Source organism: Bos indicus x Bos taurus, chromosome 3 (assembly GCF_003369695.1).
Source record: "Bos indicus x Bos taurus breed Angus x Brahman F1 hybrid chromosome 3, Bos_hybrid_MaternalHap_v2.0, whole genome shotgun sequence".
NCBI classification, from domain to species: domain Eukaryota; kingdom Metazoa; phylum Chordata; class Mammalia; order Artiodactyla; family Bovidae; genus Bos; species Bos indicus x Bos taurus.
Window position 1 is genome coordinate 58,197,310 of NC_040078.1, and position 19,916 is coordinate 58,217,225.

Here is a 19,916-nt window from a genome sequence, read left to right on the forward strand (position 1 = left end):
TAATTTTAAGAAGTATAAACATGTGTATGTATTAACATGGCATATATGTGTACACCACAGAAATTTATGGAGAAGTAGTAAAAGTTCAGTCCAAAATTGTCAGAATATTGCTAAGCTTAAGTTTGGGAAGATAATTGTTGTAAATCATGTGCCCATACTGGTTGCCAAAGAATCACTTATTTCCCTGAGTAAACACTAAGCATGGTATTAAGTTGTTGTGAATCAACTTCCTTAGTGATGTCTGTATTATTTTAATGAAATTATAGGCTTACAAGTAAGAGATACTTTCTCCTAGATAGTATAAATATTATATGATGCTATTGAAATGGATACATTTAAAAATAACATGTTATTTTCGTTGTTTGAATTATTTATTATTTAGCCTCATATTGGTATTTTTAAATCAATGTTTCTGTTTAAAGTTATTTCATTTAAAATTTCCCCAGAAAACTTACTTCACACAAAATAAAACATTGTATTTATTCAGTTTGCAGATAGAGTTGATATTTGTAACACAATGTTTTTGGTTTTTCAACCTGGAAAAGTAAAAAACTGTTTTTTTAAGGAATTTGGTGTATTTTAGGATCAGGCTGTGTTAAAATTGTTTTATTAAAAAATTCATTTGTTCCTTAGGCTTAGATTGTTGACATTTGAGAAGTGGTTTTTTTCCAAACTACTTTTGGTTTTAAGATCTTAGTATTAGGTACTTACTAATCAGAATTATTTTTAAAGATCTCATATAATCACTTACATATTAGTCAACATTTGTGTACTCATGCTTTTGGATATTGAGATAATATAATTCTTAATGTCTTCCTTTTCTTCCCTGCTGCACTCTCCACAGTGTCACAATTGGATCAAAATCCTTATTGTCAGTTAATATTTGAGATCTTAAAAACAAGATGGTAGACGATCTTTATTAGCTGGGACTCTTAAACGTGATAGAACTACAGTTCTGTTTTACATGTCTTACTTTTTTTTATTTGAGAAGCTTCTTGGAGCATATGATATGAACCAAATTATTTAAAAGCATAACACCACCCACTGACATAATAGAAAAGAAGAATGCTGTTTAAAAAAATGAGCAATACAGGGAAAGAGGATTTATGTATATGTGTTAAACTTCTTATTTTATTGTTCTTGTTCAGTCACTAAGTTGTGTCCAACTGTTTGTGACCCCATGGACTGCAGCAAGCCAGGCTCTCCTGCCCTTGTCTCCTGAAGTTTGCTCAAATTCATGTCCACTGAGTTGGTGATGCTATCTAACCATCTCATCTTCTGCTGCCCCCTTCTCCTTTTGCCTTCAATCTTTATCAGCATTAGGGTCTTTTCCAGTGAGTCAGCTCTTGGCATTAAGTGGCCAAAGTATTAGAGCTTCAGCATCAGCCCTTCCAATGAATATTCAGAACTGATTTTCTTTAGGATTGACTGGTTGGATCTTATAGTCCAAGGGACTCTCAAGAGTCTTTATCCAACACCACAATTCAAAAGCATCAATTTTTCAGCACTCTGCTTTCTTTATGGTCCAACTCTCACATCCATACATGACTACTAAAAAAAACCATATAGTTTTGACTATATGGACCTTTGTTGGCAAAGTGATGTCTCTGCTGTTTAATGTATTGTCTAGTTTTGTCATAGCTTTTCTCCCAAGGAGCACATGTCTTTTAATTTCATAGCTTCAGTAACTGTCCACAGTGATTTTGGAGTGCAAGAAAATAAGATCTGTCACTGCTTCTACTTTTTCCCCTTCTATTTGCCACAAAATGATGGGACTGGATTTTATATATGTTACTAATTCCAAGTAGCTCTCTTTTTAATGAAAAGTTTCCAAACTTCTTTCTGTAGTGCCACAGTTAGGAAATTCTACAGCTCCATTTAAAAAAAAAAACAAACATTTTGCAGGGCTCACAGTAGTGTCTTACAGTGTCTTAATCAATAGTCTCTTACGGTAAGTTGAAGCAAATTTACATAGCTCCATGACCTAAAATATCTATGCCCAAACTGACTTTTCCAGGATTGAAGATAACATATTGGAGATTGGATTGGCTCTCAAAAATACCTAGAAAATCGTTGTCAAAATATAGAGGTTTTTTCCTCAGGACTTTTTCAGATCTGATAATAATAGGTTATAAATAATCAAATCATATTATAATTGAGGTTTGATTAAAAGCAAAAGAGTATTCAGTTTTCTTCCTATGACCATCAAAGTATCACAACCTAGAATAGTGAGCAAAATAACACCCTTAGGCACTGGGACTTCAGAGATGTTTACTTTTCTAAGTATAGAAAATAGTGTCTCCTCTTCTCTTCTCAGACATCTTTCTGCTAGAAGAATCTATTTTAGGTAAACTGTATTTTGGCTTCTAACTCCAGTGTTAGAATTTCAGAATATAAAATCCTCTGTTAGACATCTGTTATTAGTTCTTTCTTTAGCCCCAAACAATCTTAAATATGTACTGCAAAGCCATGTTTCAAACACATACATTTTATGGAGAATTTGGAGACAGTGTTTCTTTGTCCCAGGAAAAGTTGAGTTAATTTATAGAAAGAGAACTAGTACTGCTAGAGCACTACAAAAAATTGTCACTAATTTTTCAGTGATTCTACCTCTTTCAGGAAAAATGTATTTTCTGGATTCTGCTTTACTGGGATAGGCTGTAGTAAGTAGGTTTGGCTAACTATAGCTTGACAAGAGGGCTTCCTATGTGGCTTAGTATTCAAAGAATCTGCCTGCCAATGCACAAGATGCCAGAAACACAAATTCAATCCCTGGGTTGGGAAGATCCCCTGGAGAAGGGAATGGCTACCCACTCCAGTGTTCTTGCCTGAGAATCCCAGGGACAGAGGAGCTTGGCAGGCTATACAGTCCATGGGTTTGCAAAGAGTTGGGCATGACTTAGTGGTGATAAGCTTGACAAGAAGAGCTCAGGAGTTTGAATTAAACCTACCTTCAAGGTCAAGTCAGTTACTGACCAAGAAGAGAGATGCCCAGTGAACACAACTGGTAAATTTGAGGAAATCCAGGCAGAGCATGATTTCATGGGAGTATGACACCAACAAGTGGGAATTCAGGCAGGCATTTATTTTCAGGGTGAATAACTTCAGGGAGAACTCAAGAGTCTTGTAGGTTATCAAAATGAGGAATGTGAAAATGTGAGTGCAAATATGGAAGTGAGATTTGGCTTGGGTTCATGGTCTGTGTTCTCCTTGTGGGAAAATTTAAGAATAAGGTTGGCCTTTATGATTGAGGGGTAATGTTATGCATCAAAAATGGTTCTTGAACATAAAAATAAGGCAGATTCTTGTTCCTAGAACTAGAGTACAAGTGGTAACCAGTCTTTAACAACAATACAGGAACTTCAGTCTGAGAACTGAGGCCCAGATCATAGCTAGGTTAATAATAAAACCTGATTGGATGCTAAATCTCCAAGAATTTGGCTGAAACCCCTTAAATTCTTACCTAAGTTTACAATTAGTCTCAACTGTTAGGGAATGGTTTATCATTGAAATGTGGATCAAATTGTCTTACCTATGAGGAAAAGAAAGAGGCAAAGACTGAATTATCACCAAGTACTTTATACTCTAACTTTCCTTACAGTAATAGTGTTTGTCTTTAAAGGACTTTAAACTATCAGGATTTTCTGGTAATACGTATTCATGTGTAGAACATATAAACTTGACCTGTAGGTCTTATTTTAGTATATTTAATCCTAGACAATTTAGTGTAGTCTTCTCTTTTTATTTCTTCATCTTGGAAAAAGTTGAATTTCTGTTTTTATCGGTAGTGCCTGTTTATCAGTAATACCTGTTTAGTGTATGTATCTTTTACGATAACTTTTATTTATCTCTACTTTAAGTTGAACTTTTTTCTAAACATTTGTTCTTTAGAAAGAGTAAAATGTGTTCACAGTTCATTGTAGTCTTTAATATAAGAAGTTTGCAATGCTTTTGTTTTTTTATTCCATAAATATAGTCATCAATATTTTTATGGTTTAGTTCTAATCTTTCTCTAGTTGTTTTATATTCAGTATTTTTTAATGTCTTTGTAGAACTAGGAAAATAATTCTCTTACTAGATTCCAAAAGCAGTAAGTTTTCCACTGTTTCATGATACTTAGCTTACTACCAAGTATAGTATCTATGTGTAGTCTGTGTTTTTAATACCACATATGTATTCAGGCATACCAAGTCTAGAATACTTCTTTTGTTCTTAGTGTTTGATAACTACCATATTTGATAGCAGTAACATCAGACCCAAGCAAGAGAGAAGCTTGATCTGGGTTCTGCATTTTAGAGGACCCTGCACTTCAAAAACAAATAAAATAAATGTATTAAACACACACACACACACATGCACATGAGTTGCCCATCATTCAGGATCCAGCCTTTAGCATTGGCATTGTATGACCTGTAATCTTAGACATCCATTCATGTTGTTATGTATTAGGTACCTATTCTTTATTCCATGTTAGAGGTGTAAAAAACAATACATATGTATTATTTCTTATAGTTTCTGTGGGTCAGGAACTTGAGAGTGGCTTATTTGGGTGGGTTTAGCTTAGGGTTTTATACGAGGTTATAATCAACATTTGCTAGCTAGGTAATGCTCAAAATCCTTCAAGCTGGGCTTTAGCAGGACATAAACTGAGAAATTCCAGATGTATAAGCTGGATTTAGAAAAGGCAGAGGAACCAGAGGTCAAATTACCAACATTTGTTAGATCATAGAAAAGGCAAAGGAATTCCAAAAAAAGAACTAATTCTGCTGAAGCTCCAATACTTTGGGCCACCTGATGTGAAGAGCTGACTCATTGGAAAGGAGCCTGATGCTGGTGAATATTGAGGGCAGGAGAAGGGGCTACAGAAGATGAGATGGTTGGACGACATCACTGATTCCATGGACATGAGTTTGAGCAAACTCTGGGAGATAGTAAAGGCTAGGGAGGCCTGGCGTTCTGCAGTCCACAAGGTCGCAAAGAGTTGGACATGACTGAGCACTGAACAGCAAGGAGCCCCTCTAGTCACTGTTTTTTAAGGGAATTAAGCATAGGGAGGTTAGGTCACTTGTTCAAGGTCACCCACAGCTATAAGGGAGTCAAGATTTGACCATATAGATCTGGCTCCACTGAACTGACTTGTACCCTGAGCATGGATACAAAGTTGTTTGTTGAAATCATTGTAAAATATATTTCAATGAAAATCCCTACCCGATAGTCCAGTCATCTGAAGGCTTGAGTGGGACTGAAGGATCTTATTAAGGTGGCTCACTTACTGGCTGGTGGGAAGTCTCATTTCCTCCCCATGGGGAGCTCTCCACATGGCAACCTGAGCGTCCTTTTTTTTCCAGTAAATTTTTCTTTTTTTTTTTAATTTTTGGCTGTGCTGAGTCTTCCTTGTTGCACATGGGCTTTGTCTAGCTGTGATAAGTGGGAGTTACTCTTTCACTGCAGTGTGTGAGCCTCTCATTGTGGTGGCTTCTCTGTGGAACCCAGGCTCTAGGTGCGTGAGCTTCAGTAGTTGTGACACACGGGCTTCGTAGTGGCAGCTCATGAGCTCTAGAGCGTGCAGGCTTCGGTAGTTGTGGCATGAGGGCTCAGTGGTTGTGGCTCCTGGGCTCTAGAGTGTGGGCTCAGTAGTTGTGGTGCGTAGGCTTTTTTGTCCCATGGCATGTGGAATATTCCTAGACCAGGGACCAAACCCATGTCCTCTGCATTGGCTGGCAGATTCGTATCCACTGCTCCAGCAGTGTAAGTCCTGTGTGTCTTTACAGCATGGCTGTTAGCTTCCACCAGAGCAAGTGGTTAATGAGAACAAAATGAATGGTTAGTGCCTTTTGTGACATATCTTTGGAAGTCACATACTGTCAATTCTATATTCCGTTAGTCACATAGACCAGTCAGAATTCAAAACGGGAGGGGATATGCAAAGGCATTAATACCAGTGAAAACCCTGAGGATCCATCTCTGAGGCTGGCTACCAAGGTATTTTAATAATATTCAAGCCTCAGAGAAATTCTTCTCCACGTATCTTGCCTATAACCTCACATCTGAATACCATAAAGTTTTGTAGATGGTACCACTACCAAAATGAAACACGGAAACTGCTTGAGTTTATGATGAGGATTGAGCAGCCAGTAGAAGCACTGAGGTCGAGGAAAGATGAATTAATGTATCTAATTCTCCTTTCAGCATGAATGCAATAGGATCTTGTGTAATGAAGTACTGTTTTGGTAATGCAAACCTTCTATTTTCCTGCTTCTCTTTGTGCTCTGATTTTTGGTTTCAGAGATAGTAGAATGAATACAGTATTTGTAGTAGTTGCACCCAGAGACTGAGAAACATTTTGTAGTATTAAACAATTCATGTTACTCTTAAATTTGTACTTCAAAGGTATAGACACAAAGTTCATGAAGCAGGATAAAAATTGTTTACATCGGCAACTAGATGCATAGGAAATGTTAGAATAGTGAAAATTTCAAAATACAGATATTAGATTACATTAAAATTTTAAAGACAATATAAATTTTTAAATTTATTGAACCAGTATTATTATTCATTATTTATAATTTGCAATATAAAATAAAAATCAGAAATTTTTCAAAGATAAAAATTTTATCTTTGTTTACTTAACAAATTTTACTTAAAATTTTAAAATCTAATAATAGTGCAAATAGTCTTACATTGAGCATTACCACATAGTAAAATTTGCAATAGGACTGTGTACACTAAAATGTAGATTTAATTACCAGTTGTGTATAAGTTTCCTATCTGTTCCTACATAATAAATACCACAAATGTAGCAGCTTAAAATAATACTGATTTATTATCTCACAGTTTTCATGGGTCAACCATCCAGATACTACTTAACTAGGTCTTCTGCTGAGGGTCGTGAAGCCGCGGTGTCAGCTGCTGCATTATAACCTGGAGTCTTGGCTGAGAAGAGTTCACTTCCAAGCTCATTCAGGTTCTGAGAAGAATTTTTTTCCTTGAGGTTGTGGAACTGAGGATTCTGGCTTTTTGCTTTTTTTTTATTTGGGGGGAGTGGTGTAGCCCACCTTCAGGTCCTATAAATTGTCCACAGTTCCTTGAGGTCATTCACAGTTCCTTGCCGCGTAGGCATCTCCAACACAGCTGCTTGTTTATCAAGCTCACATGGGAAGATTCTAGCTCCAGACTGCTAAAGTGGACTTGTGTGTGGTATAGCATAATCACATCAGTGACATCCCATCATTTTACTGTATTCTAGTTGTTAGAAGAAGCAAATCATAGTCCCACCGCACTCAAAGGAAGGGTTTGGACAAAGATGTGGACACCGGGAGGTAGGAATCATGAGGCATCACCTTAAAGGCTGTTCACTGCAGTGATCAAGCAGTGGAAATGAGCAAGAAAATTATTCACAACTTGAAGAGATCAAGTGAAGTTCCTTACAAAATAAATCTTTACAAAGTAAAATTTTGTAAACTGATCAAAACAATAAAAATGTAAGAAAGAGAATTATGTTCACAGAAGCAACAGTGCCACTCTGGTATGCCCATTTAGAAGACGACAAGAAATTGCCATTTATGCTAAAATGCCATTATGCCAACTTGCCATTTGTGAAATTGGCAAGTTGAGCAAAAACTCAAGCTTTCCTATGGATGATAACCTGCAAATTGGCCATTACACCCTTTGGTAGGAAAACTCAATTTGATTAAATTAGTGGTTATAATTTTCCACTAAATAAATATGAGGGAAAATTTATTATTTCATTTTGAAATGTATTTTTTTTTGCTTTTTTTTCTTTAATTTAATTTTATTTTTAAACTTTACAATATTGTATTAGTTTTGCCAAATATTGAAATGAATCCACCACAGGTATACCTGTGTTCCCCATCCTGAACCCTCCTCCCTCCTCCCTCCCCATACCCTCCCTCTGGGTCGTCCCAGTGCACCAGCCCCAAGCATCCAGTACCGTGCATTGAACCTGGACTGGCGACTCATTTCATACATGATATTATACATGTTTCAGTGCCATTCTCCCAATTCTCCCCACCCTCTCCCTCTCCCACAGAGTCCATAAGACTGATCTATACATCAGTGTCTCTTTTGCTGTCTCGTACACAGGGTTATTGTTACCATCTTTCTAAATTCCATATATATGCGTCAGTGTACTGTATTGGTGTTTTTCTTTCTGGCTTACTTCACTCTGTATAATAGGCTCCAGTTTCATCCACCTCATTAGAACTGATTCAAATGTACTCTTTTTAATGGCTGAGTAATACTCCATTGTGTATATGCACCTAGAAACTCCTTTGTATTCTAAGTTCAAAGGCAAAGTGTTTTGTCACTGTTGTTCTATATTCCACAATCAATATTTCAGATCCTTTTTTTTTTTTTTTACAATGGAGATAATATAGCTGCAAACACTTAGGTTCATTTTATTAAAGGAACTCAGAGCTCCTCCTGCATTCGAAAAGAAAAAAAAAAAAAAAACACGTGTAGTTGGCAGAATTGAAATGACAAATGAATCAAGTGTGAACAAGAGGGGCATACGCAACATTATAAAACACCGGCATGATTTTCTTTCTTTTTTTTTTTTTCATGATTTTCTTCAAAAGAAAATATATGACCAATATAGCCACATGGTGCTTTTCTGTGACATTAACTGTACTACATTTCATAAAACAAAATGTCTAGATGTAATAGGAATTATTTCAAATATTGGTAACACAGTGGTCAATATATAAGATGGATAAAAACAATAAATTATCTCTGTCTAGAACAGACAAATTAAAAATGAAGTGGAATGCTTAATGGGTAGCAAAGTGAGAAGAGAAATAATACATAAAATTTTTAAAAGTAGATACAGTTTCAGTCCAACTAAATTGTTTCAGGGGCAAAGTGACATTGGGCAGCTAATATTTATTATATATATTGTTGAACTACCAGAAGAATAGGAAATTGGAATTAGTAAGTACTTATTTTGTTGTTTTTATGCTGTTCGTAGGGAATACAGGCTTTGTGATAAGTGGAGAACTAGTCACAGGGCTATCCCTTCTCCCCAGGGAGAAATCATTAGTTGCGTGGGAGGCTGGACTGGAGAGCAGCATCTCCCACTGGATGAGAGTAGGGGGCCAAGGGGTTTCAAAGATCACATTTTCTAGGATTCCTGAATGATTCCGCAAAAATGATTTTAGCAATTAGGTTCTTGTTTAGACCAATTGCACTTTAAAAAAAATTATTAACATATAATTTACATACATTTGCCCCTTGAAAGTGTACAATTCTGTGGTTATTAGTATACTCACAGACTTGTGCAGCCATCACACTGTCTAATTGTAGAACATTTTCATTATCTCAGAAACTATACGATGTCACCCCCCAGTTCTTCACCACATCGCAAGCTGTAGGCAATCACTAATCTACTTTATCTCTGTAGATTTACTTGTTCTGGACATTTCACATCAGTGGAGTCATGCAGTGTGTCCCCTATTGTTTATTATTTCACTGAGGTTTCTGGAAAACTTACTTAGGCTCTGTCTAAAAATATCAATCGTCTCATACTTCAGATTTATTATGGTTTTTTAACTGTACTCTTTCCATTACCTGTATATCATAAAAACTTTCAAATGCCCATAATAATTCATACTGAATGGAATGATGTACTGTAGATTTTTAAGCTTGTTGGCAACAGCATTTGACATCCAAGGACAATGAAAGCAAATCCCTGCCTGAACTTCAACTGATTTTAAAGGGGGTATAGCTGCAATGTTTCACTACACAGATGATTTTTGCATTATCCTCTAATTACAAAATAAGAGAAACTGCTTCTAGTAGGAATTAACTATGTCTTAGAACATCATACCTTTTTTTTCCCATTCTTAAAACATCTTTGTAATTTAGTTCATTCATGTTTGTATTAATGAAGCAGTGATTTCTGGCAGTTTGTTAAACATAATATTTAATACTGGCTTGCCTAAGTAAAAGATTATAAAAATCTAATAATGTGCTTTTATTTTTTTTAGTCTTACAAGTTTTTATAAATGAATGCTATCAAACTGTTGGAAATAAGTCTTACAAAGCATTTTGTAGTCTTTTTAAAAAAATAATTTATTTTTGGTTGCACTAGGTCTTCGCTGCTATGAGAGGGCTTTTTCTAGTTTCGGCGAGCGGGGGCTACACTTTGATGCAGTGTGCAGGCTTCTCATTGTGCTGGCTTCTCTCGTTACAGAGCACAGGTTCCATGCGCATGGGCTGCAGTAGTTACAGCACTCGGGCTCAGTAGTTGTGGCGCCAGGGCTTAGTTGCTCTGAGGCATGTGGAATCTTCCCAGACCAGGGATTGAACATGTGTCCTCTGCATTGGTAGGCAGGTTCTTATCCACTGCACCACTGCAGTGTCCTTGTCGTTGTTGTTGTTCTTGTCGTTCAGTCACTCAGTTGTGTCCCAACTTTGTGACCCCATGGACTGCAGCATGCCAGGACTCCCTGTCCGTCACCAACTCCTGCAGTTTACTCAAACTCATGTCCATTGAGTCAGTGATGCCATCCAACCATCTCATCTTCTGTCGTCCCCTTCTCCTCCCACCTTCAATCTTTCCTAGCATCAGGGTCTTTTCAAATGAGTCAGTTCTTCGAATTAGGTGGCCAAAGTATTGCAGTTTCAGCGTAAGCATCAGTCCTTCCAATGAATATTCAGGACTGATTTCCTTTAGGATTGACTGGTTTGATCCTCTTGCAGTCCAAGGGACTCTCAAGAGTCTTCTCCAAAACCACAGTTCAAAAGCATCAATTCTTCGGTATTCAGCCTTCTTTATAGTCCAACTCTCATATCCACACATGACTACTGGAAAAATCATAGCTTTGACTGAACAAACCTTTGTTGGGAAAATAAAGTCTCTGCTTTTTAATATGCTACCTAGGTGAGTCATAGCTTTTCTTCCAAGGAGCAAGCATCTTTTTAATTTCATGACTGCAGTAACGATCTGCAGTGATTTTGGAGCCCAAAAGAATAAAGTCTCTCATTGTTTCCATGGTTTCCCCATCTATTTGCCATGAAATAATGGGACCAGATGCCATGATTTTTGTTTTTTGAATGTTGAATTTTAAGCCCACTTTTTCACTCTCCTCTTTTACCTTCTTCAAGAGGCTCTTTAGTTCTTCTTCGCTTTCTGTCATAAGGGTGGTGTCATCTGAATATCTGAGGTTTTTGATATTTCTCCTGGTAATCTTGATTGCAGATTGTGCTTCATCCAGCCTGGCATTTTGCATGACGTACTCTGCATATAAATAAGCAGGATGACAATATACAGCCTTGACGAACTCCTTTCCCAATTTGGAACTAGTCCATTGTTCCATGTCTGGTTCTAACTGTTGCTTCCTGACCTGCATACAGATTTCTCAGAAGGCTAGTAAGGTGGTCTGGTATTCCCATCTCTTTGAGAATTTTCCACAGTTTATTGTGATCAACCCAGTCAAAGGCTTTGGCATAATCCATAAAGCAGAAGTAGATGTTTTTCTGGAATTTTCTTGCTTTTTCTGTGATCCACTGGATGTTGTCAATTTGATCTCTGGTTCATCTGCCTTTTCTAAATCCAGCTTGTAAATCTGTGCCACTGGAGAAGTTCCATATAGTAGTCTTTTTAAAAGTGAGGTTTAAAGTTTATAAACTCAGTGATAAATCACTGGTGAAAACTTTAATATGTAAAGTAAGAGTAACTAAGTAATTGAGTTATTTTGCAATAGAAGTTATAATTAGAAAGTATGTTAATTTCCTGCCCTTAATAGTTTTACTCTAAGGAATTCTCAGCGGAGAAGGCAATGGCACCCCACTCTAGTACTCTTGCCTGGAAAAATCCCATGGATGGAGGAGCCTGGTGGGCTGCAGTCCATGGGGTCGCTAAGACTCGGGCACGACAGAGCGACTTCACTTTCACTTTTCACTTTCATGCATTGGAGAAGGAAATGGCAACCCACTCCAGTATTCTTGCCTGGAGAATCCCAGGGATGGGGGAGCCTGGTGGGCTGCCGTGTATGGGTTCGCACAGAGTCAGACATGTCTGAAGTGACTTAGCATAAGGAATTCTCAGTAGGTATTTAAGAAGCCTATATTTCAGTGACATCCCATTTTGTATTTGCAATATTTATAGGCATTTTTCTTTTTCTTAAATGATGTTCTTACATGTATCATATGTTGAAGTGAGGAGTTACAGTATTCATATAGACAGTAAAAAGAGCTGACTCTGCAGTCAGACTGCATCCATTCAAATCTTGGTCCCACCTATCACTTGAAAGTGCAGGTGACTTAACTGTTCTACACTAGTTTCCTCAGCTGCAAAGTGAGGATATTATACTCACTGATTTGACCTGCTGTGAAGATGAAATGAAGTAGTGTATATGTAACAATATGCATAAAGCCTTTTGCACAAGATAAGTGTACTAAGCTTATGCTCAGTTGCTGCTGCTGCTGCTAAGTCGCTTCAGTTGTGTCCGACTCTGTGCGATCCCATAGATGGCAGCCTGCTAGGCTTCCCCGTCCCTGGGATTCTCCAGGCAAGAACACTGGAGTGGGTTGCCATTTCCTTCTCCAATGCATGAAAGTGAAAAGTGAAAGTGAAATCACGCCGTCGTGTATGACTCTTAGCGACCCTATGGACTGCAGCCTACCAGGCTCCTCCGTCCATGGGATTTTCCAGGCAAGAGTACTGGAGTGGGTGCCATTGCCTTCTCCATTATGCTCAGTATTATTACCTATTTCATTTTCTGTGGTGGGTATAAACGAACAACATGAAATAGTGGATGTAACTAATGGATTGGTCAATTGGAAATCTTGATTGTATTTCCTCTAATTCAGTGATTCTTTATATAATGATGAACACATTTCTATTTCCTCCAGCTTATCTTTCTGTATATATTTTGTGGCATGTAAAGTAATCTTTATAAAATATAGAAATAATGTACTTAAAAATCAGTGACATTTTATGCAAAACAAATACATGTTTTTGTTGCACTACAATTTATAGGTTAGGAAATGAATGCTTCCTATTACTAAGTTCCTTAGCTGAAAACAAAGCAAAGATGAATTCCTTATTTTGGTTTTAACAGCATTCCTTTCTCTTTCCTTGGGTTAGGGTTTTCCAGGTGACTTTGGAGACAGAGGCCCTGCAGGTCCTGATGGCAGTCCTGTGAGTAAAGAGTTGAAGGTCCACCCTTGCATTCCAGCGTCATTTGGATTCCATAGCATCCGTACTTATCATACTCATGACCACATTCCTGACAAGCACTCTTGACCAGACAGTTGTGATACCACTGAGCACATTCTATTTTGTGATTTTACAACAAGAGAAGTAAAACAAAGTGTTATAAATTCTGCCTTGAGATGATCTTTACAATTCAGTATCTTAACTATGTTATACATTACTAAGTAAAATATTAGAAGTATACAATCACAATATTGACTTGTATATTCGGTGGGGGGCGGTGGGCAGACATGGGAAAGAAGCCTTTCATATATATATCAAGGTACAAACAAGCTTCATTTAAAAATTGTGCATTTAGTGATTGCTCTTTGGGACTCAAACCTATCATTGATCTATCTTACTTTTGAGTAATTTATAGAGAAATCTTTGAGGGGATCATTTAGATATGTGTTCAGATCAGGGAGTTAAAATTCTAAAATTAATTTAACATATTATAAAAAATGATGGAATGCTGTTTTGCCTGAATTAGGAATAATTTCTATATTTAGACATCTGTAAATAAAATAGTGTTTGAAAATAGTTTCCTTTTATTTCATTTTCTAAGGTATAAACTATATTAGCTTATGCATGGAATTTAACAAAAGTTTTGTTATAAGGCTTGGAAGATAGAATAAGAGTAGAACTGATTTCGAAGCAAATTGTTAAAAAATCAGATCATGTCTTAAGTAAAATGTTTGTCATCTTTTTCTTGCCCATGATTCCGAGCAGCTTCTCATTTCAGGTATAATAACGTTAAGCATTATTTACATTTTTTATACCATTTATGTCTTTACACACTTGGTATGAAATCATCTTGTCAAGTATACTTGAAGTTTGTTAGAGTTGGACTCCTACAATATTTAACATTTTACCCTTTGAAATCTGCTTTTTATACTTAATTATACTTTTAATGAGCATTTTGAATCATCTTTAGAATAAACTGGATATTTTCAATGTATTGGTTTATAATTCTTTAAATTTTGTACTACATCTCTGTTTCAAAACAGTTTAAATGCAGGAAAAAAGGGAAGGTTTATTCTTATACTTTGTGCCATGTAAATGATATAACCCTGACGTGGTATAGATTAGGAATTATCACAAGGACGGTAATGATGAGGTCAAAAGACTGTCACAAAGGCTCATCAGGAATCAACTGGAAAAATGATAGTTTAAAACCTCGTACAAATAATTTAACCAAGTTGGTAATTTCTTACATTTGTATAGTGCTTTATGAAAATTTTCAGAACCTTTAATATAACAGTTTTCATTGTGTTCTTTACAAAATAAAAACAAATATTATTTTTGTTTTATAAATGAAAAATTTAGAAAATTTAAACAAAGTACTTCAAAAGAGCTGACAGTGTTTTAAGTTATCTGAAAATGTTCTTCTCACTCAACAAGTCGACCATCCTGTCTTTTCTCACTACATATAGGCTAATTAGGGCTTCTGTGGTAGTTCAGTGGTAAAGAATTAAACTGCAATGAAGGAGACTTGGGTTTGATCACTGAGTTGGGAAGATCCCCTGGAATAGAAGTGGCAACTCAGTCCAGTATTCTTGCCTGGGAAATTCCGTGGACAGAGGAGCCTGGTGGACTACAGTCCATGGGATCACAGAAGGAGCCAGACACAACTTAAGAGATTAAACAACAACAATAGGCTAAGCAACAACAGTAGGCTAATATTATGTCCCTAATGCTGGTTATTATGAGACTTACTCACAGAACAGACAGAGAAATCTATTATCCCAGGCTAGGTGGTAGTCCTGGCATCCCAAAGCATGGAACCAGGGCTACATTTATAGAATGTTAGCTGCCACCAAAGAATTGTACTTCTTAGGATGCAAAAGAGTAGGAAAGTTGCAGAAGTTAGCTAGAAGAAGGTAAAATTTGATATATTTTTTTCCTAGAAATTTTTGTCTTCATCTTTAGAAAATTCACTTAGTTTGGAATTAAATTTAACCAATTTTGCACATTTCTGTTACATAGGGACTTATAGGTAGCACTGGTCCTCCGGGATTTCCTGGGCTTAGAGTAAGTATCAAATATCATCCTTCTTATAAAATTCTTTTGTGTGTATTTATATTTTTTCAATGTGTTTTACAAACTTTAGTATAAAGAAAATTTTTAGTGTCATTGTTGAATATCAAGCTTGCTCACATGTGTTTTCCTGCCAGATAGGCAAATTTAATCAGTAATATGAATCTAAAAATGAATTATACTTTATGATATAATAACAAAGCTGAAATAACAAATTTTCACAGGTTAATATGTAAATGTATTTATCTGTTTCATTGAAGGATACTTAATCAAAATTCAGTTTCTCCAGAAGTATGAGACCTAGAACAGCCACTTCTTTTCTTTGAGGTAGTCTTTCATACCATCTGGTCTGGAGAGACAGATAGGGCTAAACAAAAGCACATGGTAGCTATAGGCTTTATGCAATAAAATTAAATAAATGATTGGGAAAATCATCCTAAACAAAAGGTAGGAGCCAGACTTCGCCAGTACCATTGAACATTTTCATACCTCATTTATTTATTGTACTTAAAATAGTAACTATTATTTGTTCACTTAATTAATTTTTATACAGTACATTCAACTCTTAAATTTCACTGAAGTTTCTGATGTCATCAAAGTACAGTTTAATAAAAGCAGTTCTTTGAAGGCTAAAACAATCCAGTACAGATATGTGTCTTTCTGATACATTTTTGATTATTCATTTGACTAATCAAACTGTCATATGTATCTTCCTGATATGTCTGCATAAATATAAATTTCTCTTATCCAGACTTCTGGTTCATGACAGGGATATAAGTTACAGATATGGTATATAAATTTAGAGCCATATGCTTTAACATTGAACTATAAAAGCAAGAATGACATACTTTTATGAAATGTAAGGAGCCTAATGAAAATAGAATCTTAAAGATAAGCCTATTTCTATTCACATAAAAGTAGGGCATGATCATGACAGAGGTAGAATTTCCTTTAAAAATCAATTTAGAGCTCGCTCTAGTATGTAGAGTAGGTAATTAAGACTCCAGAGTTTTAGGCCATAAATTATGGCTACCGTATTTTTAGCTTGAACTTGAACACAGATCTTCGGACTACGAATTAAAAGTTTTTCCCCCATCTTAACTTAACCCATGGCAGAAGGCGGTGGCCTGGCCAAAGGAATATCTTTCAGAAGTTTACCTATTGAAACTGTGGTAAAAATCAGCATAACAGGTTTTAACTTCCCCATATGGGATGGCAGGAACATAGAATTGAGAGTTAAAAAACTACAGTTAATCTAAGACCTTTAGACTTTTCTCTTGTATACGATTATTAGTAATTATAATAAAATTAGCAATAACAGCTCACTTTCATTTAGTATTTTCTATGCACCAGACACAAAGATTAGGTAATTTAATTCTCAGAACAGCCTAAGACCATTTAGCTTATAAGTGTTGAACTCGGATTTGAAGGCAGGTGATGTAGATCCTGGAGAAGGCAATGGCACCCCACTCCAGTACTCTTGCCTGGAAAATCCCATGGACGGAGGAGCCTGGTAGGCTGCAGACCATGGGGTTGCGACTTCACTTTCACTATTCCCTTTCATGCATTGGAGAAGGAAATGGCAACCCACTCCAGTGTTCTTGCCTGGAGAATCCCAGGGACGGGGGAGCCTGGTGGGCCGCTGTCTATGGGGTCGGACACGACTGAAGCGACTTAGCAGCAGCAGCAGCAGATGTAGATCCAGAGTTCAGAATTCTCCCCCTTGTGTTATACCATTTCCTTAAAACTTCTACAACCTTAAAATATGTATTGAATCTCTTAAGAGATTTCTTTAGTTGTCATGAGAAGCCCTATGTGATGATAGAGCCCAAATGACCAATTTCTTTTCTCAGAACTTAGACTAGGGCTGTACCCATAAGTGGTAGTCACTGGCCCTACCAGTGGGGAGAGACAGGAAGCAGGCAAGGGAGCTGGACTCCAGAGACACACTTTTCTTCATCTGACCTATTAGCATTAAAGTTGGTTAGCTCCAAAGTTTCCATTATTATGTTTAAGACCCAGACCAATATTCTTAAGATGGCCTAAGATGTCTAGGCTTTTGGTTCCTCTCTGCATCTTGAGAATATACTGTGTGCATAAGCCAAGCTGTTCATTCTTCAGATGCAGCCTCCTTACTACATGGCCTTTGCACTTGTCTGCCTGAAACACTTAAGCTCTACTTTTCTGCCCAATAGTTAACTGTTACTTATCTTTCAGTTCCAGGATTTAGCACAGTGCCTGACACATAATAATGCTCAATAAAAATACCTGGGTTTTCTGTCCTTTTTCTTCCTCCTTTCACCCTTTGGTAGGTGGGAAGAGATTCTATAGAAATGAAAATGGCTTATGAAACTAACAGTCATTTTCGTAGTCCTCACTCTTCTACAGTAATAGAGATGGTATTTTATACTTTTCAAAGTACTTTCTTTCACATGGATCTAATTTTTAAAGTAGATAGAACAGGTGTTATTACTTCCTCTCTTGTACATTTATTGTGCAATTATTACAATTTTAATCAAAATAGTGGGAGCACCATTATTATTATCTAGTTCACGAATACTGAACTAGATGCCAGACCTAAAAAGTATATATAAACAAATTAAGATTCCTGCTTCCTGGCAATATTATAATCTAATATGGCTTCAAGTCAAGCCACTGAAAATGGAGCAATTTATCCTAGAAAATCAGAGTGGCTTCACAAAGGAGATGTCTTTTAAGCTGTTTGTTGACTGTGTGTGAGTGGGATGAGTTGGGAAAGGGCCTCTTGGGCAGAAGAAGGCTGTGTTCAGATGCACAGACATGGGGGGAAATGGAATGTTTTGGAAATGAAAAGCGAAAGAGTGGGCTTGCAGCCTGGGAAGTATGGGGTGATGGGAGAGGAATGGAAGGAGGTGAGGGCTTCCCTGGTGGCCTAGAGGTTAAAGCATCTACCTCCAATGTGGGAGACTTGGGTTCGATCCCTCGGTTGGGAAGATCCCCTGGAGAAGGAAATGCCAACCCATTCTAGTACTCTTGCCTGGAGAATCCCTTGGATGGAGGGGCCTGGTAGGCTACAGTCCACGGGCTCGCAGAGTTGGACACGACTGAGTGACTTCACTTTCACTTTCACTTTTTCAGGAAAGATTATGTGAACTTCGGTGTCCCATAGTAAACAGTTTATCCGTTTGCCCTGAACTGTTGCTTTTCATGTATTCCCTTCCAGCAGGGCAGGTATATCTCCTGACAAGAGGTGATACTGCTTTCTCTAGATTATTTTTTCCATGTTATTAATTGTTACTGTCATTCGCCTTCTCAATTAGTAACAGTGATTATTGCCTGGTAGTGTGGCTGGGTATGGTCAAAAAGCCCGGTAATGGCATTCACAATCTTTTTGGCGATATGTTCACTCAAGAACTATGATTGGCTAGTGGCTGCTACTCTGCTAAGAACCTACCCTTGGGTCTCTCTATTTCTTTGACTGACTTTGACTCAGTAGTTCTCTAGTATTTGTCATTCTGTGGGAGGCTTTTTGCTTCTATTGCTATATCCCAGACACCCTCTGCTAAGCCCTGATGCATGAAATTAATTATTTCTTCTGTCTGCTTAATCTTCTTATGGGAATGAAATGTGATAGGTAGGGAGTGTTGAAGGACCTTCAGGTTATCTTTATGGAACTGAAAACTGTTACTAATCTATCATGAAGCAATTTCAGAATATGTAGTTTTTTAGGAGTAGGATTTTCCATACAGCCTGTGACATACCACAACATATTTGATGTTTCTTGGAAGTTTCTACACCCATATGATTTTACTTTCAAATTCTTTATTTTACTCAGTCCTTTATAATAAATATGTTTTTTGATACCTCCTGAAATTTACTATTTTGTGATTTTTCTTTCAGAGATACTAAAAAGTAAAATAGAATAGTGTGCATACAAGGCATATTCATCTGAAGATGCCAGACTATGCACAGTAGTATATTTCCTGCAATAAGAATTAAGGATATTGTCTACAGAAAAACAACAGGACAATAAAGAAATGTTTGTTTTTGATATTCCTTTCCATTTCTTACATGAATTAGTGCTGTGTAATTTCCAGAGACATTTATTGTATTTTGAATGACTATCAGAAGTTTTAAAGCTATGAACTTTGAATAAACTAGCCACTGTAATTATAAGAATAATTATTTCCCATCAATGGAATTTGTCAGTGATGTATTGATGCTGTGTTTCCATTTTTCAAGTTGAAAAATATTTCTGCCTCTCACAGTCTCATATTTTTCAGGATTAAGCATGTTGGGAATAATTTATCTTATGCTTCACAGACTATAGGACTCACCCCAAAGTAAAGATGTCATATTTTCCATTCTGAAATTTGTAGTATATAAATGTGGACTCTTAGAAATACACTGTTATGTCAGCACTCTAGAAATCACTGTTTTAAATTTAAAGTTGATTTCTTCTTCCAGTATTCATTCCACACTTCATTTCAAAACTATTATGTGCCAATTATTATGTTGGGCTTGAGATATAAAAAAAGAATAAAACATGCTTCTACACTCACAGAATGCACAGACTAGGAAGACAGGGGGAAAACAAACAAAAAAGGAAACCAACCAAAAAAAAAAAAAACAAAACAGTGCAGTATATTTAGTACTGTAGCAGAAGCATATTCCGTTAGTGGTT

At 36.6% G+C, this 19,916-nt stretch overlaps 1 protein-coding gene across 5 annotated transcripts in view; it reads left to right on the forward strand.

Moving 5' to 3' along the window:
• The window catches only part of COL24A1 (collagen type XXIV alpha 1 chain), a 391,998-nt gene that overhangs the window by 130,761 nt on the left and 241,321 nt on the right, over positions 1-19,916 (forward strand). For all 5 annotated transcript variants that reach the window (XM_027536666.1, XM_027536671.1, XM_027536669.1 and 2 more), the window contains exons 14-15: positions 13,109-13,162; positions 15,203-15,247. In XM_027536666.1, the coding sequence (XP_027392467.1) occupies positions 13,109-13,162; positions 15,203-15,247 (99 nt within the window). The remainder of the gene's footprint in view (positions 1-13,108; positions 13,163-15,202; positions 15,248-19,916) is intronic.